Source organism: Antechinus flavipes, chromosome 2 (assembly GCF_016432865.1).
Source record: "Antechinus flavipes isolate AdamAnt ecotype Samford, QLD, Australia chromosome 2, AdamAnt_v2, whole genome shotgun sequence".
In the NCBI taxonomy this organism is placed as follows: Eukaryota; Metazoa; Chordata; class Mammalia; order Dasyuromorphia; family Dasyuridae; genus Antechinus; species Antechinus flavipes.
In genome coordinates this window covers 681,990,544-682,012,252 of record NC_067399.1, presented here as the reverse complement: position 1 = coordinate 682,012,252, position 21,709 = coordinate 681,990,544, and the positions used below count along the sequence as shown (strand labels likewise).

General features: G+C 43.6%; 1 protein-coding gene across 1 annotated transcript in view; it reads left to right on the top strand.

Annotated features, from left to right (window-relative positions):
• The window catches only part of TCERG1L (transcription elongation regulator 1 like), a 304,281-nt gene extending 289,441 nt beyond the window's left edge, over positions 1–14,840 (top strand). The window contains exons 11-13 of the mRNA XM_051982732.1: positions 8,423–8,512; positions 12,442–12,560; positions 13,918–14,840. Of these exons, the coding sequence (XP_051838692.1) occupies positions 8,423–8,512; positions 12,442–12,560; positions 13,918–14,074 (366 nt within the window). The 3' untranslated portion in view covers positions 14,075–14,840. The remainder of the gene's footprint in view (positions 1–8,422; positions 8,513–12,441; positions 12,561–13,917) is intronic.
• Positions 14,841–21,709: the final 6,869 nt, after the last annotated feature.

Genomic DNA, 21,709 nt, shown 5'->3' with positions numbered 1-21,709 from the left:
GAGTGCAAGAAAGGCGACACGATGGCCAAGAAACGTGGCGTTGATCCACATTCTGCCATCACTATTTGTGCGACCTGGACCTCGTCTCCTCTCCAAGTTGTAATTTTCCATCTTTAAAATAAAGGGAATGGACAAGAGAATTTTTGAGGGGCTTCCTAATTCTAGCAATCTATAAACCTGGGAGGATGTGTGCATGTACATATGTGTCTAAATGAGTGTCTATGCACATATTTGTATACATATGCATATGTGTAAATATTCCTCTCTCCTCTGGCTTGTAAGAGAGCGTAACTCTCTGTGTGGATGCATGTTATGGATTGCCAACCTTCTGCTACGTCCAAGGTCTCCAAACGTTCTGGCCAGGATTCCTGAAGACGATGAGCACATTAATAGCAGAAGGTTGCTTTAGACGCGCCTACTGCGAGAAAATATCCAGACCAATTTTTTTCACCTTTGTGCCTTGAACCTGAGCACAAGGCTTTTCAACTGGGTGTTGAATTGGGTTTTATCTTTTATTTTCCTGGGAATTTGTAGAGATGAAGACAATAATTTAAACAAAACGAGGTAACGGTTTGCCCTTTGCCAAACTTAGAGCTATGTTTTCAGTTTAGAGAGAGAAGACAAAAGTCATCTTTTCCTCAAATGTTTTTTTTTTCCAATGCCTCTGATTTCCTAAGTTGCCTTTTGGGTACAAAAAGCAGTCCAGACTCTTTTCCTGCCCAGCTGGATTTCTTCTCCAAAATGAAAAGGGACACAGAAGGTGATCATGGAAACGTGCATGCAGCAGGAATTATAATGAACACTTTAAATAGCTCAGAGAAATACAGCAACCTCTACCCTGTAGCATGTGGACTAGTGCACCACAGACTCTCCCTATGGCCTCCCTCCTGAGACTGGTCAAGATGAGGAGTTGAGGAAAGAAAAGAGTAACTGGGGGCAGCAAGGTGAGTGCAGAAGGCAAAATGGGGAGGGGGACTCCTCTCAAGACACTCCACATAAAAGATTTGCAGGGATGTTTCTTGCCATAACGCTGAGTGGAGTGAATAGGTTTGTGTGTTTGTACATGTGTGGTACATGTGTATATCCTTTTATCACATAGATACTGGGGAGCAACTGGAGGATTTCGAGTAGGGGAGGGATGTACTTGGGATTTTATTTCAGAAGCAGAGTGCAGGATAGATTGCAGAGGGAATTGGCTAGATTTAGAGAAACCTTTTAGTAACTTATGTGAAAGTAGATGCAGATGTGCAAAAAGTAGATTGAGTGAAAATGGAGATGGAGGGATATTTTGTGAGGTAGATTTAACCAACGAGATGTAGCAACTGATTAGATAAAGGGGTATTTTAGAGAGAGAAGAAAGTCAACAATACCCAAGGGGGATCAAATGCATTGAATAAGCTTACTGAAAGAAAAATGAACTCCAGCTCCCGCTTCCAGTATTGGAAACCTTCCACAAGTAAGATCCAATTAAATTTTCTAAACTTAGTCTGTTCTACTCTCCCCTCACTTCCCCAATACTATACACTTGAGCCAAAATGGATTCTCCTCTTCATCTGTTTCTTGTCTTCCCATGCTTTTGCTCACTATGCCTCCCCCAAAGCCTTCCTTTCCTTACTCCCTACATTTTGTTTCTGCTAATGTCCCCACTTGAATGTTCCCTCTGTGACAAAAACTTCCTTGATCTTCCAAGGTAGAAATAGATTTTCATTTTTCCTTATATCTGCCTCTCTCCAGATTCCTACTATATCTCCTAGCTCAGTGCTCTGGGACCAAACCGAACCAATTCTTAATCCCTGTTCAATAAGACATCTTGGTGAGAAAAAAAAATGACCGAAAGGCTTAGATTTTTCAGAATTAATAGCCCCAGTTCCTTCAACCAGTTTTTACTTTTATTTTTCCTTTACTACAATGCGTGGACATATTTTTGTAAGTCATTCTCTTCCGGCAGCTTCAGAGAATAACATTTTGACATGTGTCTTATTCTGATTTCTAGGACTCTGCTTAATAATTTTTTGATTAGTGAATTCATCATCATCATCATCTCATAAAAAATTGAGAAGAGCAGGAAAATAAGATCAATCAAAATAGCTTCTGTCACATAGCACCTTCAGATGTACATGCATTTTGTTTATGTGAGCCCCCAAGCGATGCTTTGAAGAAAGGGATGAAGAAAAGAAGGAAGGAGTCCATGTAAACATAACACATATGTACACATGTAGTCACACGTTTGTGTATGTTTATGTGGGTTTTTAGCACAATTACAAGAGCATAAATATTGAGCTCAAATTGTCTTTAGAGATGAATTGACCAAAATTTGACATGTTCAAATGAGGAAACAGAGGACTAGAGTAATTCATTGACCTTCCCAAGGTCACTTGAGTATTGAGGAGCAAAGTTGATGTTTCTAGTAATATCCACTTACTCTAAGGCCAGCCCTCTTTCCTCTGGTCCACAATGGCTTTCAAATTATAGTATAATAAGACATACATGTAGGAGATGGAGTAGGATCATTTTGAGAGGAACTTTAAGGCATTGTAGAATCACAGAATCTTTGAAGAGAGATTGATCATATAGTCAAACCCCCAAGAGACATTAGGTTCCACGTTACAAACCTCATCGTTGGCTGGCTGGGTACTCCAGCTGGAGAAGAACCCGGACTATTCTAAGGTAGCCCATTTCCCGACTGAATAGCTCTAATCAATTCAGTTTTATAAAGATTTATTAAACACCTCCTTTGTGCCAGGCAGTGTGCTAAGCACCGAGAATACAAATAGAAAATGAAAAAAAGTTCACGCCCTTGAGGAAGTTCAAATCTAATGGGGGAAGAAAATACATAAGAGGAAGCTGAAGGTGGGTGGGGCAGTGATATCCCTGGAGATGAAACCAGACCGAGCCAATGAGGGAAAATGGAAAGTTCCTTAGAAAGTTATGCATCCTCCATACAGGAAGGCTTTGGGGGGGGGTGTTTAATGCACCGCCCTCCAGCCCTCTAATCAGAGGGGAGAGGCAACTGAGGATGAGATGCGGAGGTTGGAAATCAAAAACTTAGTCTAGATGATGATGAGATTTCAGGTAATCAGCTTCTCAGCTCCCCCAAGTAAGGCATGATGCTCATGTCCTTGAAACACAGGAGAGTCACTGATGGAAAATAGGTAGTTAATCATTTGAAACTGTTTTTTGCTTTCTGAATCTACATTTGCCTTTGTAAAACCACCTTTCTTCTCTCTGATCCAATTCTTCCCTCTGAGACTCGGTAGGATAAGTTTAACTCTTCTTTCCCATGATGGTCATGGAAGGGGCTGCAAGCAGCTGTCATTCACCCTCAAAGTCATCTCTGCTCAATACAACCCCAGTTCTTTCAGATGACCCCGTAATTCAACATGCACTGCTTTCAGTATCCCCACCAATATCATCTTATTGGTAAAACTATCAAAGATATCATAAGTTCATTATTGAAGGCACTCCTAAAAAGATTTAATATCCTTAACCCCAACCCAGATTCCTTGTTACTTAATAGGAGGCCAACTTCTGAGATGATAGAGAATTATTCATCATTTCCTTGGGAGAGGACAGTGGTCATCCAGCTAGGTACAAATCTACTTCTTTGTGTCATTCTCTAGAGCTTATGTCTATATGTTTTCCATAGGTTTTTGAGATCAATACCTCTTTTCTAGGTGGTCATGAGTAACCTCTCTAATAATACACTTATCAGGAATTAAAATCAAACTCACTGGCTGAGTAGACTCAGACCATATGTTCTTCTCCAAGCACATCATACCTCTTGTGTTTTCCAAGAGAAATTTCGGAGAATAACATTTTGACACATGTCTTATTCCAATTCCTAGGGTTCTGCTTAATAACTTTTTGATTAGTGAATTCATCATCATCATCATCATCATCATCATCATATCATTAAAAAAATTAAGAAGAGCAGGAAAATAAGATTACTCAAAATAGCTCCTGTCAGATAGTACCTTCAGGTTTACATGCATTTTGTTTATGTGAGCCCCCACACATAAGCTTTGAAGGAAGGGATGAAGGTCACTTGGAGTGAATCAAAAGTCACTGAAAGCAGTTTATTAGTCCCATTGACCAATTCCCTTACTCCTAAGGGCTCTCATTCAGTGGTTTAATGTCTGTGCATCTTTTCCCTCCATTAAGCATCTATGTTCTCAGCTCATTGTTAAACACAGAGTAGGTACAAATTGAATAATTAATGATTCACTGATATAGCAAAGACATAATGCCTCGTATTCTGAAAAACCCAGCTCTTTCCTGAGAATTCATCTGTGGAGAAACGAAGCCATTGTTTATTTGTTTTTTCTTCCATTGTTTTCCCCGTGTAAACAACGTAATAGAACATGTTTTATAATCCAATTCAATTGAATTCGATTGCATTTTCCCCCTACAGTTCCCAAAGCACAGAATTTTGCCCTTGCTTGGGAAATCAGTCAGTGTAGATAGCCTCTCACTTTAAATCATGGTGCTTTTATTGACGATTGGATTGGAATGCATGAGTTTATCAATCAATTTTAACCAAGTGTGCATTCGTGATGGAACAGATAGTGCCGAGCGGCGGAATTCTAAATTTCAGCATACGTCCCGGCAAGCCGTTCCTGACTGACTTATTCACCTGAGGCCGTGACCCATCTCCTGTAAGACATAATAGTGTTATTAACATTTGAGGAAATGTAAGTGAAATTTCATTTAACTTTATTAATGCCTAAGTTCTCTGGCTCTTTTATGTTGGAAACGAACCCCAAATACCAATAGAGTATTATATTAATGTAAATTTGGTATTAGCTCTGCTTGAAAGACCTGCCTATCTGTCATATTGAAAAGAGCCAGCTGGCTCAATTTCTATCATTTCTTGAATGTGGCTGCGATGCCTTGGTTAGGAGATTTTTGCTAATGAGGATCCTGATACTTTCCAGTCTCATTTGAGTCGGGGGTTGCGTTTCGTGCTGCCATTCCAACAGAAGAATGAATACAAATAACGTGGAAATGCAGATTACTGCTCCCATCCATCCTCCCCACCAACACTGTTATCTGATCATATTCACCTGCTTAGAAGATGAATGAAAGCCCCAGGGAATTGTTAGATGTTAAGATGGAAGCACGTTCTCTGAAGCTGAAAATCATCAAAAATCGAAGTCCCCAAAATGTCTCCTGAAGGCTTAGGTAGTGAAAGAACAGTTTGTACCGAAAGAGAGGAGACGCACATTTTTATGCCTTTTTGATGGTATAAAATGGGCCACAAGAAGAAATGTGTCTGGATGACCAGCATCATTCACGCAGGGAGGACAGTATCCATTCATCACAGCTGATTTTCATGGGGTGACATGATGTGATCTAGGAAAGGTCATTCTTTTCTTCATGAACTGGGATATTACATAAATGTTGAATTATTCCTTTAAGGATATTTCTGGGGGCCTAGATGTTACATTCTTAAAAACACTTTTCTTTCGATTAAGATGCATTTATATTTTCTCTACTTTATCTCCCGCTGAGAAAAGAAAAATACTACCCTATAATAAATATGCACAAACAAAACCAAAATTGGGGGATGTCCTGAATCTGTGTGTTACGCTGCATTTTTGATCTACCACCTCTTTGTTAGGAAAATAGAGCCTTTTCCATCACTGATTCTTGGGAATCACTTATTATAGTGATCGGAGTTTTGATTTTGTTTTGTTTTTAACTTTTAGGAGTTAATCGCTTTTATGTCAGCATGTTCACATTATGAATTGTTATCTCCTTCTCAGTTTACTTCATATGAGTTGATAGAAAATTTTCCAGGTTTCTCAGAAATCACTATTCCGTCATTTCTCACGGCCCAATAGCCTTCCATCCAATTCTTCTGCCATACTTAGTTCAGCCATTCCCCAATTTATGTTATGGGAGGGCAGAGGGGAGATTCTACAGCTTTCAACTTAAGATGCCGTTCCAATTCATTTCCCTCATTATCAGCTGCCACTCATTGATAAATCACTTGGATGAATAGTATTCCAGTTTAATTTAGCTAATTCTCATTAGCTATTATGCAGCTATCTACTTAGAATAAACGATGAAAACAGAAGTTCATACATTTCCCAGCAACACCTAGAGCTAGATTCTCCCTCATACCGACTTCATGTTGGGGAGACTGAGCTCAGAGTTAAAGCTGTTAACATAAAACATTCAGCACACCCAGTTCCCTTCCCAATGTGTCAGCTAATGGGCAGTCACTCCTTCGCTCTGCTGAACGACCTTGGCTGTGGGGGCTTGGGTATTCCTTGGCGCTGGGGTCACAGACTGGGCTCAGCTGGACACAGTCCCAGGCACGGGCTCCAGAGCCTCTGATGGCTCCTCCGGGATCCTTCAAAACTTAGAAGGTTTCAGTCTAATCCTCTCCACCTCCAACAATGGCCGAGCCATGGGCTCAGGGCTTCTTGTCAACCATAAGAATAGGCTTCTGACACTGGTTCCTTCTCCCTACCCAGAGGATCATAGCAGGTATTACCTTCCTAAGTCATGTTCTTCAAGGTACTATCCCCATTTTACAGATGAGGAAGCTGAGGATGACTTGCTCCGAGATCCATAGCCAGTCAGCATCTAAGGCAGGATTCAGATTCAGGACTTCCTGCCTCCAAGACCGTCCATGATTCCTTTAGGCCTCCATCTTGGACATCAGCATGGCCCTCTCTATGTTTGGACATGTCTCCAGTTGTGTCACTTAATGTTTAATTCTGTGTCCACAGCTAACGACACTGACGATGGCACAAAAGGCTGAGTAAACATCATATTCTCACTTGATTCTCACAGCCAGCTCAGGAGGTAGTTGCTGTCCATTATCCCCATTTTATAGAAGAAAACTGAGGCTGCTAGTGGTTCAGTGACATGCCCAGGATCACACAGTTAGTCAGTGTTAGAAGATTTAACTGTGGTCTTCCTCGATCCATGTCCATTCTGGAGACGCACTGACCAGACCCAGCTGACCCGATCCAGCCAAAAGGGCTAATAACAACAGCACCTGCCTCTCAGGCCATGCTGAGGATGCAATGACCTACTAGCGAAGGGCTGGCAGAGAGCCCGGCGCACAGTAGGTGGTCCCCAAGCCCATTTCCTTGCCTGAAAAGCAGATCCCGGTGGCAGGAGGCCTATATATATATATATATATATATATAATATATATATATATATATATATATATATATATATATGTATATATAGAGAGAGACAGAGAGAGAGAGCGACAAAAAGACAGAGACAGACAGAAGAGAGACACAGAAACAGAGACAGACAGAGACAGAGATCTCTGTTCATTCACTTTTCAATCCTACTCATCAGATACCGCAATCTCCCAGGGTTCAGGTGAAGCGAGAATGTCTGCAGGGAAGGGGGCCCTCCACCTTCCTTCACCATCAAAGAGTCCCCATCATCTTCTTTCTAAACCCAGCCCAGGAGACCGGGCCAGTGATGGTCTTCCCAGTTATTGACACACTCATTCTTTGCAATGATCTTCTATTATATTTTGCCTACTTTGCATTTTGTGATCTCTCTATGTGCAGTATCTCCTTTTCTGAGACTGGGTAATCCCTCTTTTTATGTTTTTTTAAATATTTTCTTTATTAAAGCTTTTTATTTTCAAAACATATGCAAGGATAATTTTTCAACATTGATTTTTGCAAAACCTTATGTTCCAATTTCCTTCCCCCCATTCCCGCAAGTCCTCCCCTCGATGGCAATTATTCCAAATTATGTTAAATATGGTAGAAATGTATGTTAAATCCAATATATGCATACAGATTTATACAGTTATCTTGTGTGCAGTATCTCTCCTGAAGAATATAAATTACTAAAGAGCAGGCCTAGTTTCCATATTGTTTCCATATCTCTGGCAATACCCACAGTGTCTGCCACATGAAAAATGCTTCTAAGTTCTCATCAAGTTGCTTCACGTGGTTAATGTTCTAATAAAGACGTTCTCATCAGGATTCTCCCTCTAATCTGGCAAAGGGACAAATTCCCATTTCACTCTAATTCTCAAAATACTTGGGACCCCGAGAGCCTTCTGGAAAACTCACCAAAGAGGTGGGACATGGAGCTCTTCCCCAAAAAGATTTAATTTTTTTAAGATTCCAGGCTTTCAGTTCATCATTATAAGTGAATAGAACTTAGCTCAAACCATTAGAACCATCGTGGTGACCCATATTCAGCACAGAATGTGTGGATATTTCTCTCAGCGAAGAGCATTATGGTGACTGGCCCATAATCCTCCTGACACTGACTTTCTTAGTAATTTCGGTCATCTCTGACCCTTGTTCGTATGTAGTCCTACAATCCTGAGGCCTTTTTCTTCTGCTGCTATTGGACACTGCTGAGTAATTCCCCTATACCTGCATCTGTAGATACCGATAACGCCTCTGATATTTCTCATCAGGTGTCAGCATTTTCCACCTGGGAAAAGGAACTACACAAAATCGTGTTTGACCCCCGCTACCTGCTCCTTAATTCTGATGAGCGCAAGCAGGTGAGTTTTTATGTGTGGGTTGACAGAAATTATGAATGTGTGACTACTACAGGTCCATCATTCCTTCATCGGGAGTGCCCGTGTCTGTGTCCTTGTGGCCAGCACTGGGTTTGACCAACCCTTTTGAGATCTGCAAATGAGAATCCCTGCTGTAGCTCTTCCCATCAGGAAGCGACAAGGCAAATGGCAGGAGGGGCCTCCCTGAAGTCCTGTCACCATGAAAAGGTGGGTCAGGAGTGGGAATTTATCACATGCAACTAATAATTCTGCAGAAGTTCCTCTGGGTGATTCTCTGAGATTATCTCCTTTATCCTAAGAAGGTTTTGTTTTCAGGTTTGGCCAATATTCTTTCAAAAGGTTGTAGATAAACCATATGAGGGCCAGAAAAATCACAGGCAAATCATGGGAAATAAATCTTGTGAGGAAAGATTAATGAATTAAAATCATGTATTCAGTTCCTAGTCTGTGATAGCCACTATTCCGAGTGCTGTTGATAGCAATACAAGCAAACATGACAGGCTTTGACTTCAACAAACTTTTATTCTAACAAGGGAAAACTAAAAGAGAAGGGGAAGGGGTTACTGCAGGAGGGGGTAGGGCAAGATCAGAGCCTGAGGTTTAATTATAGGAGAAAGTTAGGGATGTGAGAGCAGGTAGCATGGTTTGCAAATGGCTGGGAAGAGAGACAGACATAGGTGAGAGAGACAGAAAGAAAAAAGAGAGAGAGAGAGAACAGACATTTGTGTATTTAGGTGAAATTGGAAAGGTTTTTTTAGGTTATTAGAAATTGAATATTTTAGGCCCATCAAGACCAACATCCCCACTTTGCTGTCATATCAAAATTTCCTTCCCCTAACCTGTCCCAGGAAGAGACATTCATTTGTAGTTCTACAAGTGCTCACCATGACTGCAAATGAGAACTATTGTAGAGGGTGTCTATGTCTTAATATTGAATTTCTACTGGGGCCAATGTTGAGGTAGGATGAGGGGGAGGGAGCATAAGTCTAAAAAAGGCAGAAAATGGAATGTTGTTTTTCCAAGGTATATAATAAAATACTAAAATTTGGAAAATTTACCCATGCCTGAAACATGACCTCATAGTCTTTGTAGTTAATGGGATATGAAAGCCATGGTTATTATATATATGTGTGTGTGTGTGTGTGTGTGTGTGTGTGTGTGTATTTAATGACTATATTTGTTCATGTATTACATATAAAGATGTACACATACACATGGACACATACATATCTCAACAGTATTTGCTGAGCACTTTACTAGTGAGGGGTAGAAGTGCACAGTTTTGAGAAGACATTAGTCCTTCATACATCAAACTTTGTATAAGGCGGGCAAAAGAATATCCTCACAGAAAAGTAGTAAACTTGATTTTATGCATTAATTGCATCAGTTAAACCTGAAACAAAATGATTTCTGAGATGAATGGCCATTAAGAACCTCGGAAAAGCAGGTTTTCTTCCAAGAGGAAGTAGAGGCTAAAGCTTTAGAGGGTACCAATTCAGTGGGCAAAGCAAGGGAGCAAGGAGCTCCTAAGAATAGGGAATTGTTTGTGGAGGCAAGAGATGGCAGGCAGTTATCCAGCAGGAGGGATGATTCCACTTTGCCCAAGTGTAACACATGCGAAGGGAACTAACCTGGAGAAGTCTGAGAAGGCTGAATTGTGTTACATCCTGGAGAGCTTGGATTCATACAGTTCACTTACTCAGGCAGCAAATGGGAACCACTAAGGAGCAAGAACCTCATCTCTGTTGACTGGCAAATGCCTATTAATGATCATCAGATCAACCTCCTTGGGCATCTCTCCTGATCATTACTCAATTTGGAGGCACCTTATTGAAAGCTGGTAGTGTTTAAAATAAAGCAAGACTCACACACAGAAATATAAAACCCATCCACCAAATGAAAGCAAGAACACAGCTTGTAGTTTAATGCTCCAACAGATCCTAACTGCATACAAAAATATGCAATAAAGAGTCAAAGAAGCGATATATGTGGATTTAAAGGCTCAGTATTCAATCTCTTACGATCTGTAGGACCTTGGACAAGGTGCTCCTTGTTCTGAGCTTGTTTCCATTTCCTTTGTGCAATACATAGACCTGAAAACTTCTAAGGTCCTTTCAGGTTCTAGACATCATAATCCATATAGTTCTATGGAATAGTTCTTCTCTTATTTATAGTCATTAATTTGTTATTCATTGATGGACATTAGCTGTCATCTTCTTGGTTCATCTTATTCATTAAAGTATTCATTAGCTTGACAGGATGGTGAAAGGGATTACATTTTGGTGGATTCATTCATTAATGGACAGAATTTTGCTTTCTTCATCTCTCTCATACATGGAATTTTGAGATTTGTCATTCTTTGAAAAGAATCTGGTCAGATTAACAGATCTGATGAGTTAGTTTTAAAAATCCCCATAAAAGAAGTGTCTTGAGTGGGCTGAAATTGCTTATGGAAAATCTAAACTTTATTTCCATGAGAAACATCATCTAGAATTCAGGAATCCTCAAACTATGGCCCGCGAGTCAGATGCGGCAGCTGAGGACGATTGTCCCCCTCATCCAGGGCTATGAAGTTTATTTAAAGGCCCACAAAACAAAGATTTTGTTTTTACTATAGTCCAGCCCTCCGACAGTCTGAGGGACAGTGAACTGGCCCCCTATTTTAAAAGTTTGAGGACCCCTGATCTAGATATTGGTTATTCACAACAAAACAACAGACAACAAAAATGAACAGAAAGAAAAAAGATAATAGTAGAAATTTGAAAAAGATTATTATTATGCAAATAATTTAAATTTTTATAGTGGAATAGACTAATCTGAAACATAGTCAAGAAGTAATCACAAGCATTTATCAATTGCCTTTAAATAGAACTGCTCCTTCTGGGGGAAAAAAGCTTACAACACACAACCTCACATCTAATTGATTGGGGAACTAATTAATCAATTAGTGTTGATGCATTGGTGACTTTCTTGATCAACCCCATTATGTTGCATTGGATTTTTAAGCTTACTTGTACTATTGCCCACTTTTCTGTCATTTTCTGAACCATGAGAACCAGAGGGGCCAAAAGCATATGCTTAGGAGACCAGAAACATCTGTGTGACTTCCATCCTCCTTAAGAGGCACATCCAGACTCAGGGGCTGAGTGCTCATTTGACTCTACAACCTGAAATGTGAGGAATCAGTTAGCATTGATTGGTTTTCTTTTTCATGTTACTGTCACTTGGCAGAAGGAAATGCTAGTTGGGTTTGTCAAACTGTTCAATTGGGGCCCTTTCTTCTATAGCAAAGGAGTGGGAGGTTTTAAATACTGTAATTGAGTTGTGGTGCTACAGAAAGAACCGAATACATTTACAAGGCAAAGTATTCCTAAATGTTAGAAGTATATGTTGAATTCTAAGATTAAAAAGGCTGTGATATGGAAATTCATTTTTTTCTGAGTGAAAAAGTAGCTTTTTGCTTATAAGAAAATCAGTTTCTGTGGAAGATATACTATATTTCTCTTCAGAAGAACCAGACTCAAATAATGACTCTGTATTCACTAACTGGACCACCTTGGCCAGACACTCCTTCTGTCTGACCCTTGGAGACTTCCTTCACTTGATGAGGGAACCAGCCTCATTTATTTCAAATATCCATGCAGCTCCCAGTTTCTAAATACTAGCTGTGATCCTACATAATGGAAGGATTCTCAGCTTCTTTCAATGTGTATGTTGGAAAGTCCCTTTCAGAGTCAGCACTAGTTATATATCCTTCCACACAAATGAACTTTAAGACCACGAGCGTGGCAAAAATCAGTTACTAGGTCAAACCCGTGTTATTTGTGGCGTGTCCCAAGTCCTTTGGATTGAACTCTAAAAATAGACATTTTTACTAATGATTTTTCTCCTTTTAATGGTGTTTTTAAAAGATATTTGAACAGTTTGTCAAAACCAGAATAAAAGAAGAATATAAGGAAAAGAAAAGTAAGTTATTGCTGGCCAAAGAGGAATTCCGAAAACTCTTGGAGGAGTCCAAGCTGTCACCCAGGTAAGCGCCAAGCCCTGTTCTCTGCCTTGGCTGGGGGTGGGGGTGGAGAGGGGGAGGAAGAGGAGGCAGCTGCTCTGGATATCACAGCCATGTCAGACTCTTTCATGGAGACCGAGTCTGGGTTTCTTCCCGTTTGTTTTATTTTTGGCGTCTGCCTCTGTGCCTTGCACGCAATAAGTGACTAATAAGGAATACATTGAGTTTTGGGGTTCTTGTTAATGGATTAAGAAGAATGTTTCTTCCATTCCCAATCTGTCATGTACAAACTGCTCAGTTCCCTCCTTCCTTGTATTTGTGTGTTCCTTGAGCTCACCAGGGGAGCAAGAAGCACTTAAACTTTTACTAATCAAATATTTATTAGTTAAAATAGCAAATGCAAGTGACTTTAATGGCACTCCAACAACTCCATAAGGGAGGCGGTAGCATATGGTGAGAATTCAGTTACACTCAGACTGGTATCATGTGCCTGCTCTGCTCCAGAAAAAAGGGTACAAGGACCAAATAAGAGGAATAAATGAAGGGGTAAACACTCTCATTTTTGAAAGAGAGGATGGGAAATGAGCGTTAGTCCATATTAGACTAGATGTCTTCCATACCCCTCCAGCTCTGAGACTAGAGCAGACCTACCTGTCTGAGTCCCAAAAGATGATTGGGATGATGACGTTTGTTATTGCTTTGTTTATCATGGACCAGAACTTCCAAAACCATTACAGTGAAAGGTTCGGCATCCCTTTGGATTGCCTCGGCTCCTTTCTGTGAGGACATAAATTCTGGCCATCTAGAAGAGGCCCCTCCTGGATTTAGGGATGACTTGGATAATCCAGTTAGTAAAAGAATAAAAAAAAAAAGCTCACAATCATCTAAAAGAGGGGTTCTTTGCCTTTTGGGGGGCAGGGTATCAGGGATCTTTTTGGTAATCAGACTAGTAATTTTTAGAGTCAGGCTTTTTAAATGCAGAAGAAAAAAGCATAAGATTACAAAGGAAACCAAGCATAGTGAAATATAGTTAAAATGATATTGGAAGGAAAACAACAACAAATTAATAGGCCCCAAGGCAAGAATCCATGCTCTGGAACAAAAGATTTCCCGGTGCTTTCTTCACATTTGCCAGAGAGGGTAGACATTAGTGGTATCATTAGCCCCACTTGAAAAACAGCAAATTGGAGGCTCAGAGAACCAAGGGATTTATCCATGTGACCGGGGGAACGAGCATCTAAAACAGGACCCAGGTTCAGAATCCCATACTTCAAGTCGTGTATTTTTCTGCAGTGTAATTTGCTCTCTAGGAAACCCCCAGTTCTTATGTTAGTTACTGAAAAATCCAAATTACTTTGAAATTTGTTTTTAAATTTTTCAGAACAACATTCAAAGAATTTGCTGAAAAATATGGCCGAGATCAAAGGTTCCGACTTGTTCAGAAGAAGAAGGACCAAGAACATTTTTTCAACCAGTTCATAATGCTCCTTAAAAAGAGAGACAAAGAAAACAGACTCAGACTTCGCAAAATGAGATAAGAGTCTGCAGGAAGGAGCCGCAGGAGCCTCCTGGGGAGCCCGGGGGAGAATGAGCGCGTCCTGGAGCAGAGCCCACCCTCGTGGAGGAAACCTTTGAGCCCCCATCCTGCCAGGGTCCTCCTGTCCGAGGGGGACGGCCGGATCTCAAAGGATCGCTGTTTCATATTGAAGCTCTCTTTTGTACAACATTCAGTGTCTGATGTATTTCTAATTGCCATGATATGTCAATCCCTTAATTGTTTTAATTATGCAAATATCTTGTAATATACACAAATTATAAATCCAATGCAGATTTGTAATTGAGCAGAAACAGATGCCATCTCTGCCATTCTCCAGGCTCTCTTAACCTGACTTTGAGGAGTGCGTCGCATCCATTTACATTCTAGGGAAGGGCCGGCCGTGCTCTCGGCCCCCGTGACTCCCGCGTTCATAGGTCGATGTCTCATTTTCTGAGTAGTCGTCTCGGCGTGTTAGTCGTAAATCACAGTGATGAGCGTGCCAGTCTTGACACATGCACCTTGGAGGACGATGGCAGTTTACAGGTGATGGCCGTCCCGTTATTCTGAAAGGTGCTTTCAAGCCCAGAGAGGGAATCAATACCACCCTTTGGATTTCTTGTTTAAGATAATTTTAAAATGAGTTATTTTGTAAAAAAAAAAAAAAAAAATCATCATGTGAATATTTCAGTTATTTTTATTGTATGCCCAGAGTTTGCATGAGATTTTTCTCATCATCTTTGTATAAATAAATATTTTAACTTTTTTTTAATTAATAAATATTTTAAACCAGAGTCATCCCCCCACCTGCGTTCTCCAGCACCAGCTCGTGCAGTCTTGGAGTCTCCACAGACAGACTTTTTTTCCCCTTTTCTCCAAACTTAAATGAAAATGATGTTATTTGCTCAGAGGAATAGAATAATCATCCTCATTCCAGAAGAAACCTTACTTAGCTTTAATCTGAATTTCAAACTATGAATCTGACTTAATTGTGATTTTAAATACTAAGCCATTGCTGGTTTCATGTCTGGATTTCAGCTTCTGTCTCTTGAAATTAAGCTATGGGATTTTTCCCAGGCTCCCCCAGTTGGGAGGCTTGAGAAAAATGAACTGAAGACGTGCCAGAACTCCAGTGGAATTTTCCTTTCCACTCCTCCCAGTGAGAGGCACAGGGCCAAGAGCATCTCGGCCGTCGTGTCCCGGGTGTGTTTCTGACGCCTAACTAGGAGTCGCTCAGTAAAGGCACACGCGCCCCCCTCACTTTGTCAGTTCTCTCCCATTTTACTGTCACTTCAAGAAAAATCAGGCTTGTTGAGAATCAGAATAACCAGGCGGGCAGACGTGGAAAGATGGGTAATACACGATCCCAAAGATAGGGACGCACAGGGAGAGAGCGGTTAACTGGAGCTCCATGTGACTCAGCAGCGTCATGTAGCAGCCTAGAGAGGCTAATGGGATCCTGGGCTTCCCCAGAGAGGCCGGAGGTCCCTCGTGGTGGAGGCTGAGCCCCCGGAGGGCCTCCCCAGCAGGGGGATGTGGGAAGCCGCCACCCAAGGAGAATGGTGAGGGGGGGCATCCAGGGACGGGGACGGGGTCAGTTGGAGACTTGGAGAGAAAACTACAATTTGGGGAGGGTTGATGGGGGTCTTTAAAGTCCAAGGAGGCTCTCACATGGAGGAAGAAATGGGTTTTCCCATCCCATGTCGGGCCTTATATGTTCAGGCTTTGGAAGAAACTGAAAAATTGTTTTCTCCCCTCATCAGATCATTCTTTCTACAGGTTGGTGAAGGGAAGGTAACATTTCTCAGTACAATTTAATTCAAAGGAGTCATCTTGAGCCCTGCGGGGTGTAAAGCTTTCTATTCTGCCCTAGAGAGACAGATCCTGCTTGGGAGGGGCTTAAAATATGGGGAGGGGGTAAGGAGAAATGGGGAATAACTGGCACCAAGAGTGTGGCCCGGGAGTCCGGGGCAGCACAGGCAAGCCCACTCGTGTCTGAGGAGGGAGTTTGCTTTCCAGGGTCCAGCAGGCGGGGGCGGCTTCCTTGGGACACGGGATCGGGAAGGACTCCGGCAGCCGGTCCCCGAGGGCAGAGCCACGGATTGGGGCCGCCTGAGACCCAGGAGAGCGAGGGAAGGATGTGGCTCAGCAATGGGGAAGGGGGCAACCAGCCTGAAAATGGAGAACGGGGCATTATGGATGACACTACAAACTACCACTAGGCGTTTATACTCAATAAATGGACCGGTTTCCAAACTGAGGAGTGGGTGCTTCTGTGGGGAGTGAGGGAGGAGAAAAGGGGCCGTGGGGATGGTCTCGGTGAGGAGGTGCTGGGGGCTGAGGGGGCTCTGGCTGGCAGAGCGGGGAGGACCGGATGCTCCTCTCCCTCCACAGACTGAGCGCTCACAAAGTGCCCACGGGCTGGGGATGCTCAGCAGGAGCCATGGCAGGTAGGGAAGCTACATCCGGGACCAGAGCATGCTGGAATAGCCCTGGAGGCAGGAAGGCTGCCCACCACCATCGGTACCTCTGGGGACACACGAGTTGTACACCTTGGTCAGGACCTGAGAGCTTCTCCCGGGCTCCCTCCATGGCTCTCCTCTCACCCCTCTCCATTGGGACCCCTTTCCTCAGGCCTGGGGCCACCTCCCTGTTCTCCCTCAGTCACTGGACACAAATGGAGTCTCTGGTCAGTGGGATGTTGCGCCCTGTCTTTGTGTGATAAAAGTCCCCAGTAAGCTCTTCTTCTAATCCAGATTTAGACCCAGCCTCCCACCGGCGGCTCTTTCTGGGCTCAGCTCATTCCCCGGAGCACAGGTGGCCACGGCGACTTTTCCTCTGTGGCAGTGACTGACTCGGGCTCCGGAAGGCCTTTTGTCGTATGTCCCGGAGGAAGCTTGGGCCAGTGGGAGTGGGTGTGGGGGGGGCTGCCTCCGCTCAGGGCGGCGAGGGCCGTTAGCCACTTGTTTGTGCTGCTCCCCGGGCTCCGGGACAGGGAAGATGCTCCCTCTGTGTTGATCTTGGAGTTTTCTCCTCCTGTGGGAGCTCTGTTTTGTGCTTACCCCCAGCTCTCCAAGTCAAACCTGCTCCAAAGCCTCTAATTTGGGGGGAGAATGGAGGGAATGAAAGAGCTTCCTATTAAGATACTTTAAAAACCACAAGAACCTGCACGAAGGGGACTCGCCTCTAGACACTCTCCTGAGTCGCTCAGCATCCTCTGACCAGGAATTGCCACACGCTGGGACCATTGGGAGCCCCATTAGGGAAACAGGAGCCAGTGGCGGGGACCTCCCTGCCAGGCTGAGCTGACCCCTCTGTTCCCTCCAAGCTCCCCTCATCCTGGCTAAAGCTCGCGTCTCTCTGCTGAATCTGCCTCTGCTGACCCCTCCACAGGCTCGGACAGAAGGGCCAGTCCCCCCCCCTTGGGCTTTTACGTCTAAATCAGTTCCCCACCTCACAGAGGAGGACCCTGAAGCTGAGAGACTTCCCTGACTTCCCTGGTATCATGGAGCTGGTCCCACTGGGGAGGGGATGGGGGGATGTGGTCGGGATCCGTGTTGCCTTCAGGTACTTTGCAGGGATGACAAATGGATGGAGTCCCCGCACAGAAGCTCCTTCCAGCCCCTGGCTCTGCCCTGGGCGTCCCTCCCTGAAGGCGGGCGCTTTGAGGGGCTCGGTTCCATGCGTGTTGTAGCTGTCTCCCTCTCGATACATTTGGGATTTGGGACGAGCATGGGGAGCACCTCCTCTGGTGTTGTTACACTCAGCCCCAGGGAGGAGCAGTTCTATAGTGGATGAGGGGGAGCCCACAAGATGCCCCTCGTCCCCTCAGCTTCCCCCTCACACAAGGCCCAGCGTAAAACAAACAAAAGCCATTGAGTCTCGTCTGTGTAACTGGGACCTGTAAGTGCATCCTGGACCCCATGAGCTGTTGCCATATCCCCCACGAGCTCCTCTTCTCACACGTGATGGGCACAAGGCACTTCCTCAGATCCCCTGAAAAAGCCTCAGCCTAAAAGAGCGGGTCCCGAAGGGAATCCTCCCCTCCCAGAAGCTCAGACACGGCTTCCTCTCCTTTCCCCAGTCACGCCAGCTTGCACAAGCAAGGGGCCCTGCCCGTCTCTTGTTGGCCAGGCTCTTCCTGTCCCCCTTTGGGGTCAGAGGCACTGCCATTTCCTTCTTCAGCTCATTGTACATTTGAGGAAAATGAGCAAAACCGGTGACGTCTTGCCTGGGTCTTAGGCCAGACTTGAACTCAGAAATCCCAGGCCTGGTGCTCTATCCACTGGGAACCTGGCTACCCTTTACCTTCTCTGCAGAAAGTAATGATCCCCAGGCCACTTATTCCCCCCACCCTTACCTAATGGGAGCCCCTTCCTCAGAATGAGGAAGCCGCCTCCCCTTGCTTTGGGATTGCATAATGGAACAGGACGCCTAGCTCACTCTGGGCTTCTTCTAATTGGGTTTTAAACACTTTTTGTTTTACATGGAAAAAAATCAAGGGTAAAGTTGCTGCCCTTTCGTAGGGAAAGCAAAACCCAGTTTGCCCAGGTCTCTTGAGTGTCACCATCTTGGTTAGTGTTTGCAGGCCCCAGTGGCCTGGACTCAGGACCTTGGTGGACCCTGGTAGCCCTGAGATCTGTGATTCTGTGATCGTGCCGTGGACGTCCCACACCACTCCCAGCAGGAACTAAGTCAGATACCACTTCCTCAGGCCAGGGAGGATTCAAGGCCTCTTCATCCCAAATTCTATAATTGTAACTCAAGACACTGTCGCGGGAGGACCACGGGCCTCAAGTAGCAGGCTCTGCTACTTAAGGGCATTAAGGAGTTACAGGAGAGCCTCAGCTTCCCCATCTGTAAGAGAAGGTGTGTAAGAGCCTCCCTAAGATCATTTGCAGCTCTGAATCCTTTGATTAAATTCAGAGACACTGGAGTACTCACTTCCCATCGAAGGGAAAGTCAATTGGATATACATTCAGTGGGATTTGCTACAACAGCCGGAAGCACGTTTCCCTCCACAGAAGATGTGCTATATTTAATTTAATTAAATTCATTTCCAGGGAACAAGCATTTATTGAGGACAAGTCCACGTACCAGGCACTAGCCTAGCTGGGGTGGGGGGAACAAATACATGAATGAAAGAGCCCTTCCCCTCAGGGCCATTCTATTCTAGTGGAGGAGAGGGACACATTCACTCACCTCAGTAATTACACATTCTGAATAAATATGAACAATCTAGGGGGCCTGGGGTGAAAGAGCGGAGGCCCCACGGTACCACCTGAGCTGGGCATTGAGGAGCTATCGAGGAAGGAAGCAGACCCGGGAGGTAGCCTGAAGGGAGGAGGGATGGCTGGGATGGGGAACCATGTGGAAGCATCCAGGGAAGTGAGGCACATTTGAGTCAGCTTGCGAAGGGCTTTACCTGGCAGGCAGATGGATCTGTATTTGATTTCACATTTCGTAAGGAGCCTTTGAGATTTCTGGAGTGGAAGAGGGCCATGATCCCACCTGGGAATGAAGATCAGCAGTTGGACAGCTCCATGGATTGTGGGCAGGAGGATGCTCCCCAGCCCCCTCTCACCTTCCTTCTGATAGCGGCATCCCACTCTCTGTAACTGTCCTGTACGTCCATTCCTGTTTTCATGTTGTTTCTCCAATTACAACAGGAGCTTCTCAAGGTTTTTGTTTCACTTTGACCACTCCACCCACCCCCAGTGAGCAGCACGGTTCCTGGCACAAAAAGGTCTCAATGCACAATGGCAGAAACTAGGCCCGGACCAACATCTCACACCCTATACCAAGATAACATCAAAATAGGTGTGATTTAGATATAAAAGGTGATACCATAAGAAATCAGGGGAGCAAGGGAGAGGTTACCCATCAATCTAGGAGAGGGGAGGGATTTATGAACACGTAGGGAACATTATGAAATGCAAAGTGAATAATTATAATTACATTAAATTATAAGGATTTTGCATAATTCCATCGCAACCAAAATTAGAAAGGAATCAGAAAACTGGGAAACAAATTTTCAGTGTTTGTGATAAAGACCTCATTTTTAAAATATATGGAAAACTGAGTCAAATCAATAGAAATGCAAATCATTTCCCAAGTGATAAATGATTATAGGATATGAACAAGGAGTTTTCAGATAAAGAAATTACAGCCATCTATAGTCATATGGAAAAAATGCTATGTATATTGATTAAAACAATGCTGAGGTATTATCTCACATTTATCAGATTGGCTAATATGACAGAAAAGGAAAATGATAAATGCTGAGAAAATGTGGGAAAATTGGGACACTAAGGGAATGTTGGTAGAGTTCTGAACTGATGCAACCATTATGTAGAGCAATCTGAAACTAGACTGCATAATCATTGACCCAGAATACCACTGCTACATCTGCATCCCAAAGAGATCATTAGACAAGGGAAAGGACCCACATGTGCAAAATGTTTATAGAAGCTTTTTTTCGTGGTGGCAAAGAATTAGAAATCGAGGGGATGCCCACCCATTGTGCAATGGCTGAATAAGTTATGGTCTATGAAGATATTAGATTATCTTAAGAAATTATGAGCAGGCAGATTTCAGGAGAGCAAAAGACTTACATGAACCGACGCTGAGTGAAGTGAGTAGAACCAGGAGTCCATTGCACAGTAACAGCAAGATTATGTGATGGTCAACTATGACTGACTGAACTTCTCAGCAATACACAGATTTGAGACAAGTCAAAAAAACTTGTGATAGAAAATGTCATCCACATACAGAGAAAGAACTGTGGAGTCTGAATGCAGATTGAAGGCTGCCTGCCTGACTGAGAGGAGACATCGGACAGAGAGAGAGTGTAATCTGGGCAAGGGATGGGGGCTTGTAATATGGAGCTTGGTCATGTGGGGAATAGAGAGAATGGGACAAGATGTAAGAGACAGGTTGTTGCTGATGGAATTAAGATTTGGCAGTGGAGGAGAGGAGTGGAGGAGTGGGTGACTAGGTCCATACCAGATCCATCATTTCATCTACTTTATCACTCAACTGCCTCTCAGTTGCCTCCTACATTGCAAATCTGGACGCGAGGAGGAAGGGTGATATTCCAGATAGAAATCAGAAATTTGGGAGTGATAAGTAGATGGGAAAGACTGAACAAAGTCTATTTGAACATACTGAGCTTGAGACACAATGGGAAACCCCCGTGGGGATGTCTGGTGAGCATTCAGAAATCTGTGGGTGGAGTTCCAGAGCTGAAAGGAGAGCCACACCCATGGTACCTGTCTCTGACTTCCAGGAGCGCTTCTGACCCCTGAGCTGGCTCTAGAAGCTGGGCTAGAGTTGGCCATCATAACACAGCCTCTGGAAACTCAGTTGCTTTGATTTATTTTGACTATTCTTATGTGATTTAGGTTGTCTCCCTCAATAGACTCACAGCTTGCTGAGCTCAGGAGCTAAGGGGGAAGTGGATAGCCTCAGGCCTGGAGCCAGGAATATCTTAGTTCAAATCCAGCCTCAGACTCTTACTAGGTGTGTGACCATGGTAGGGCTTCACCTCAATTTCCTTATCTGTACAATGGGGGTGATAATAGCCAGCTACCTACCAGGGCAGCTAGATGGTACCATAGATAGAGCATGAGGAGGGAGT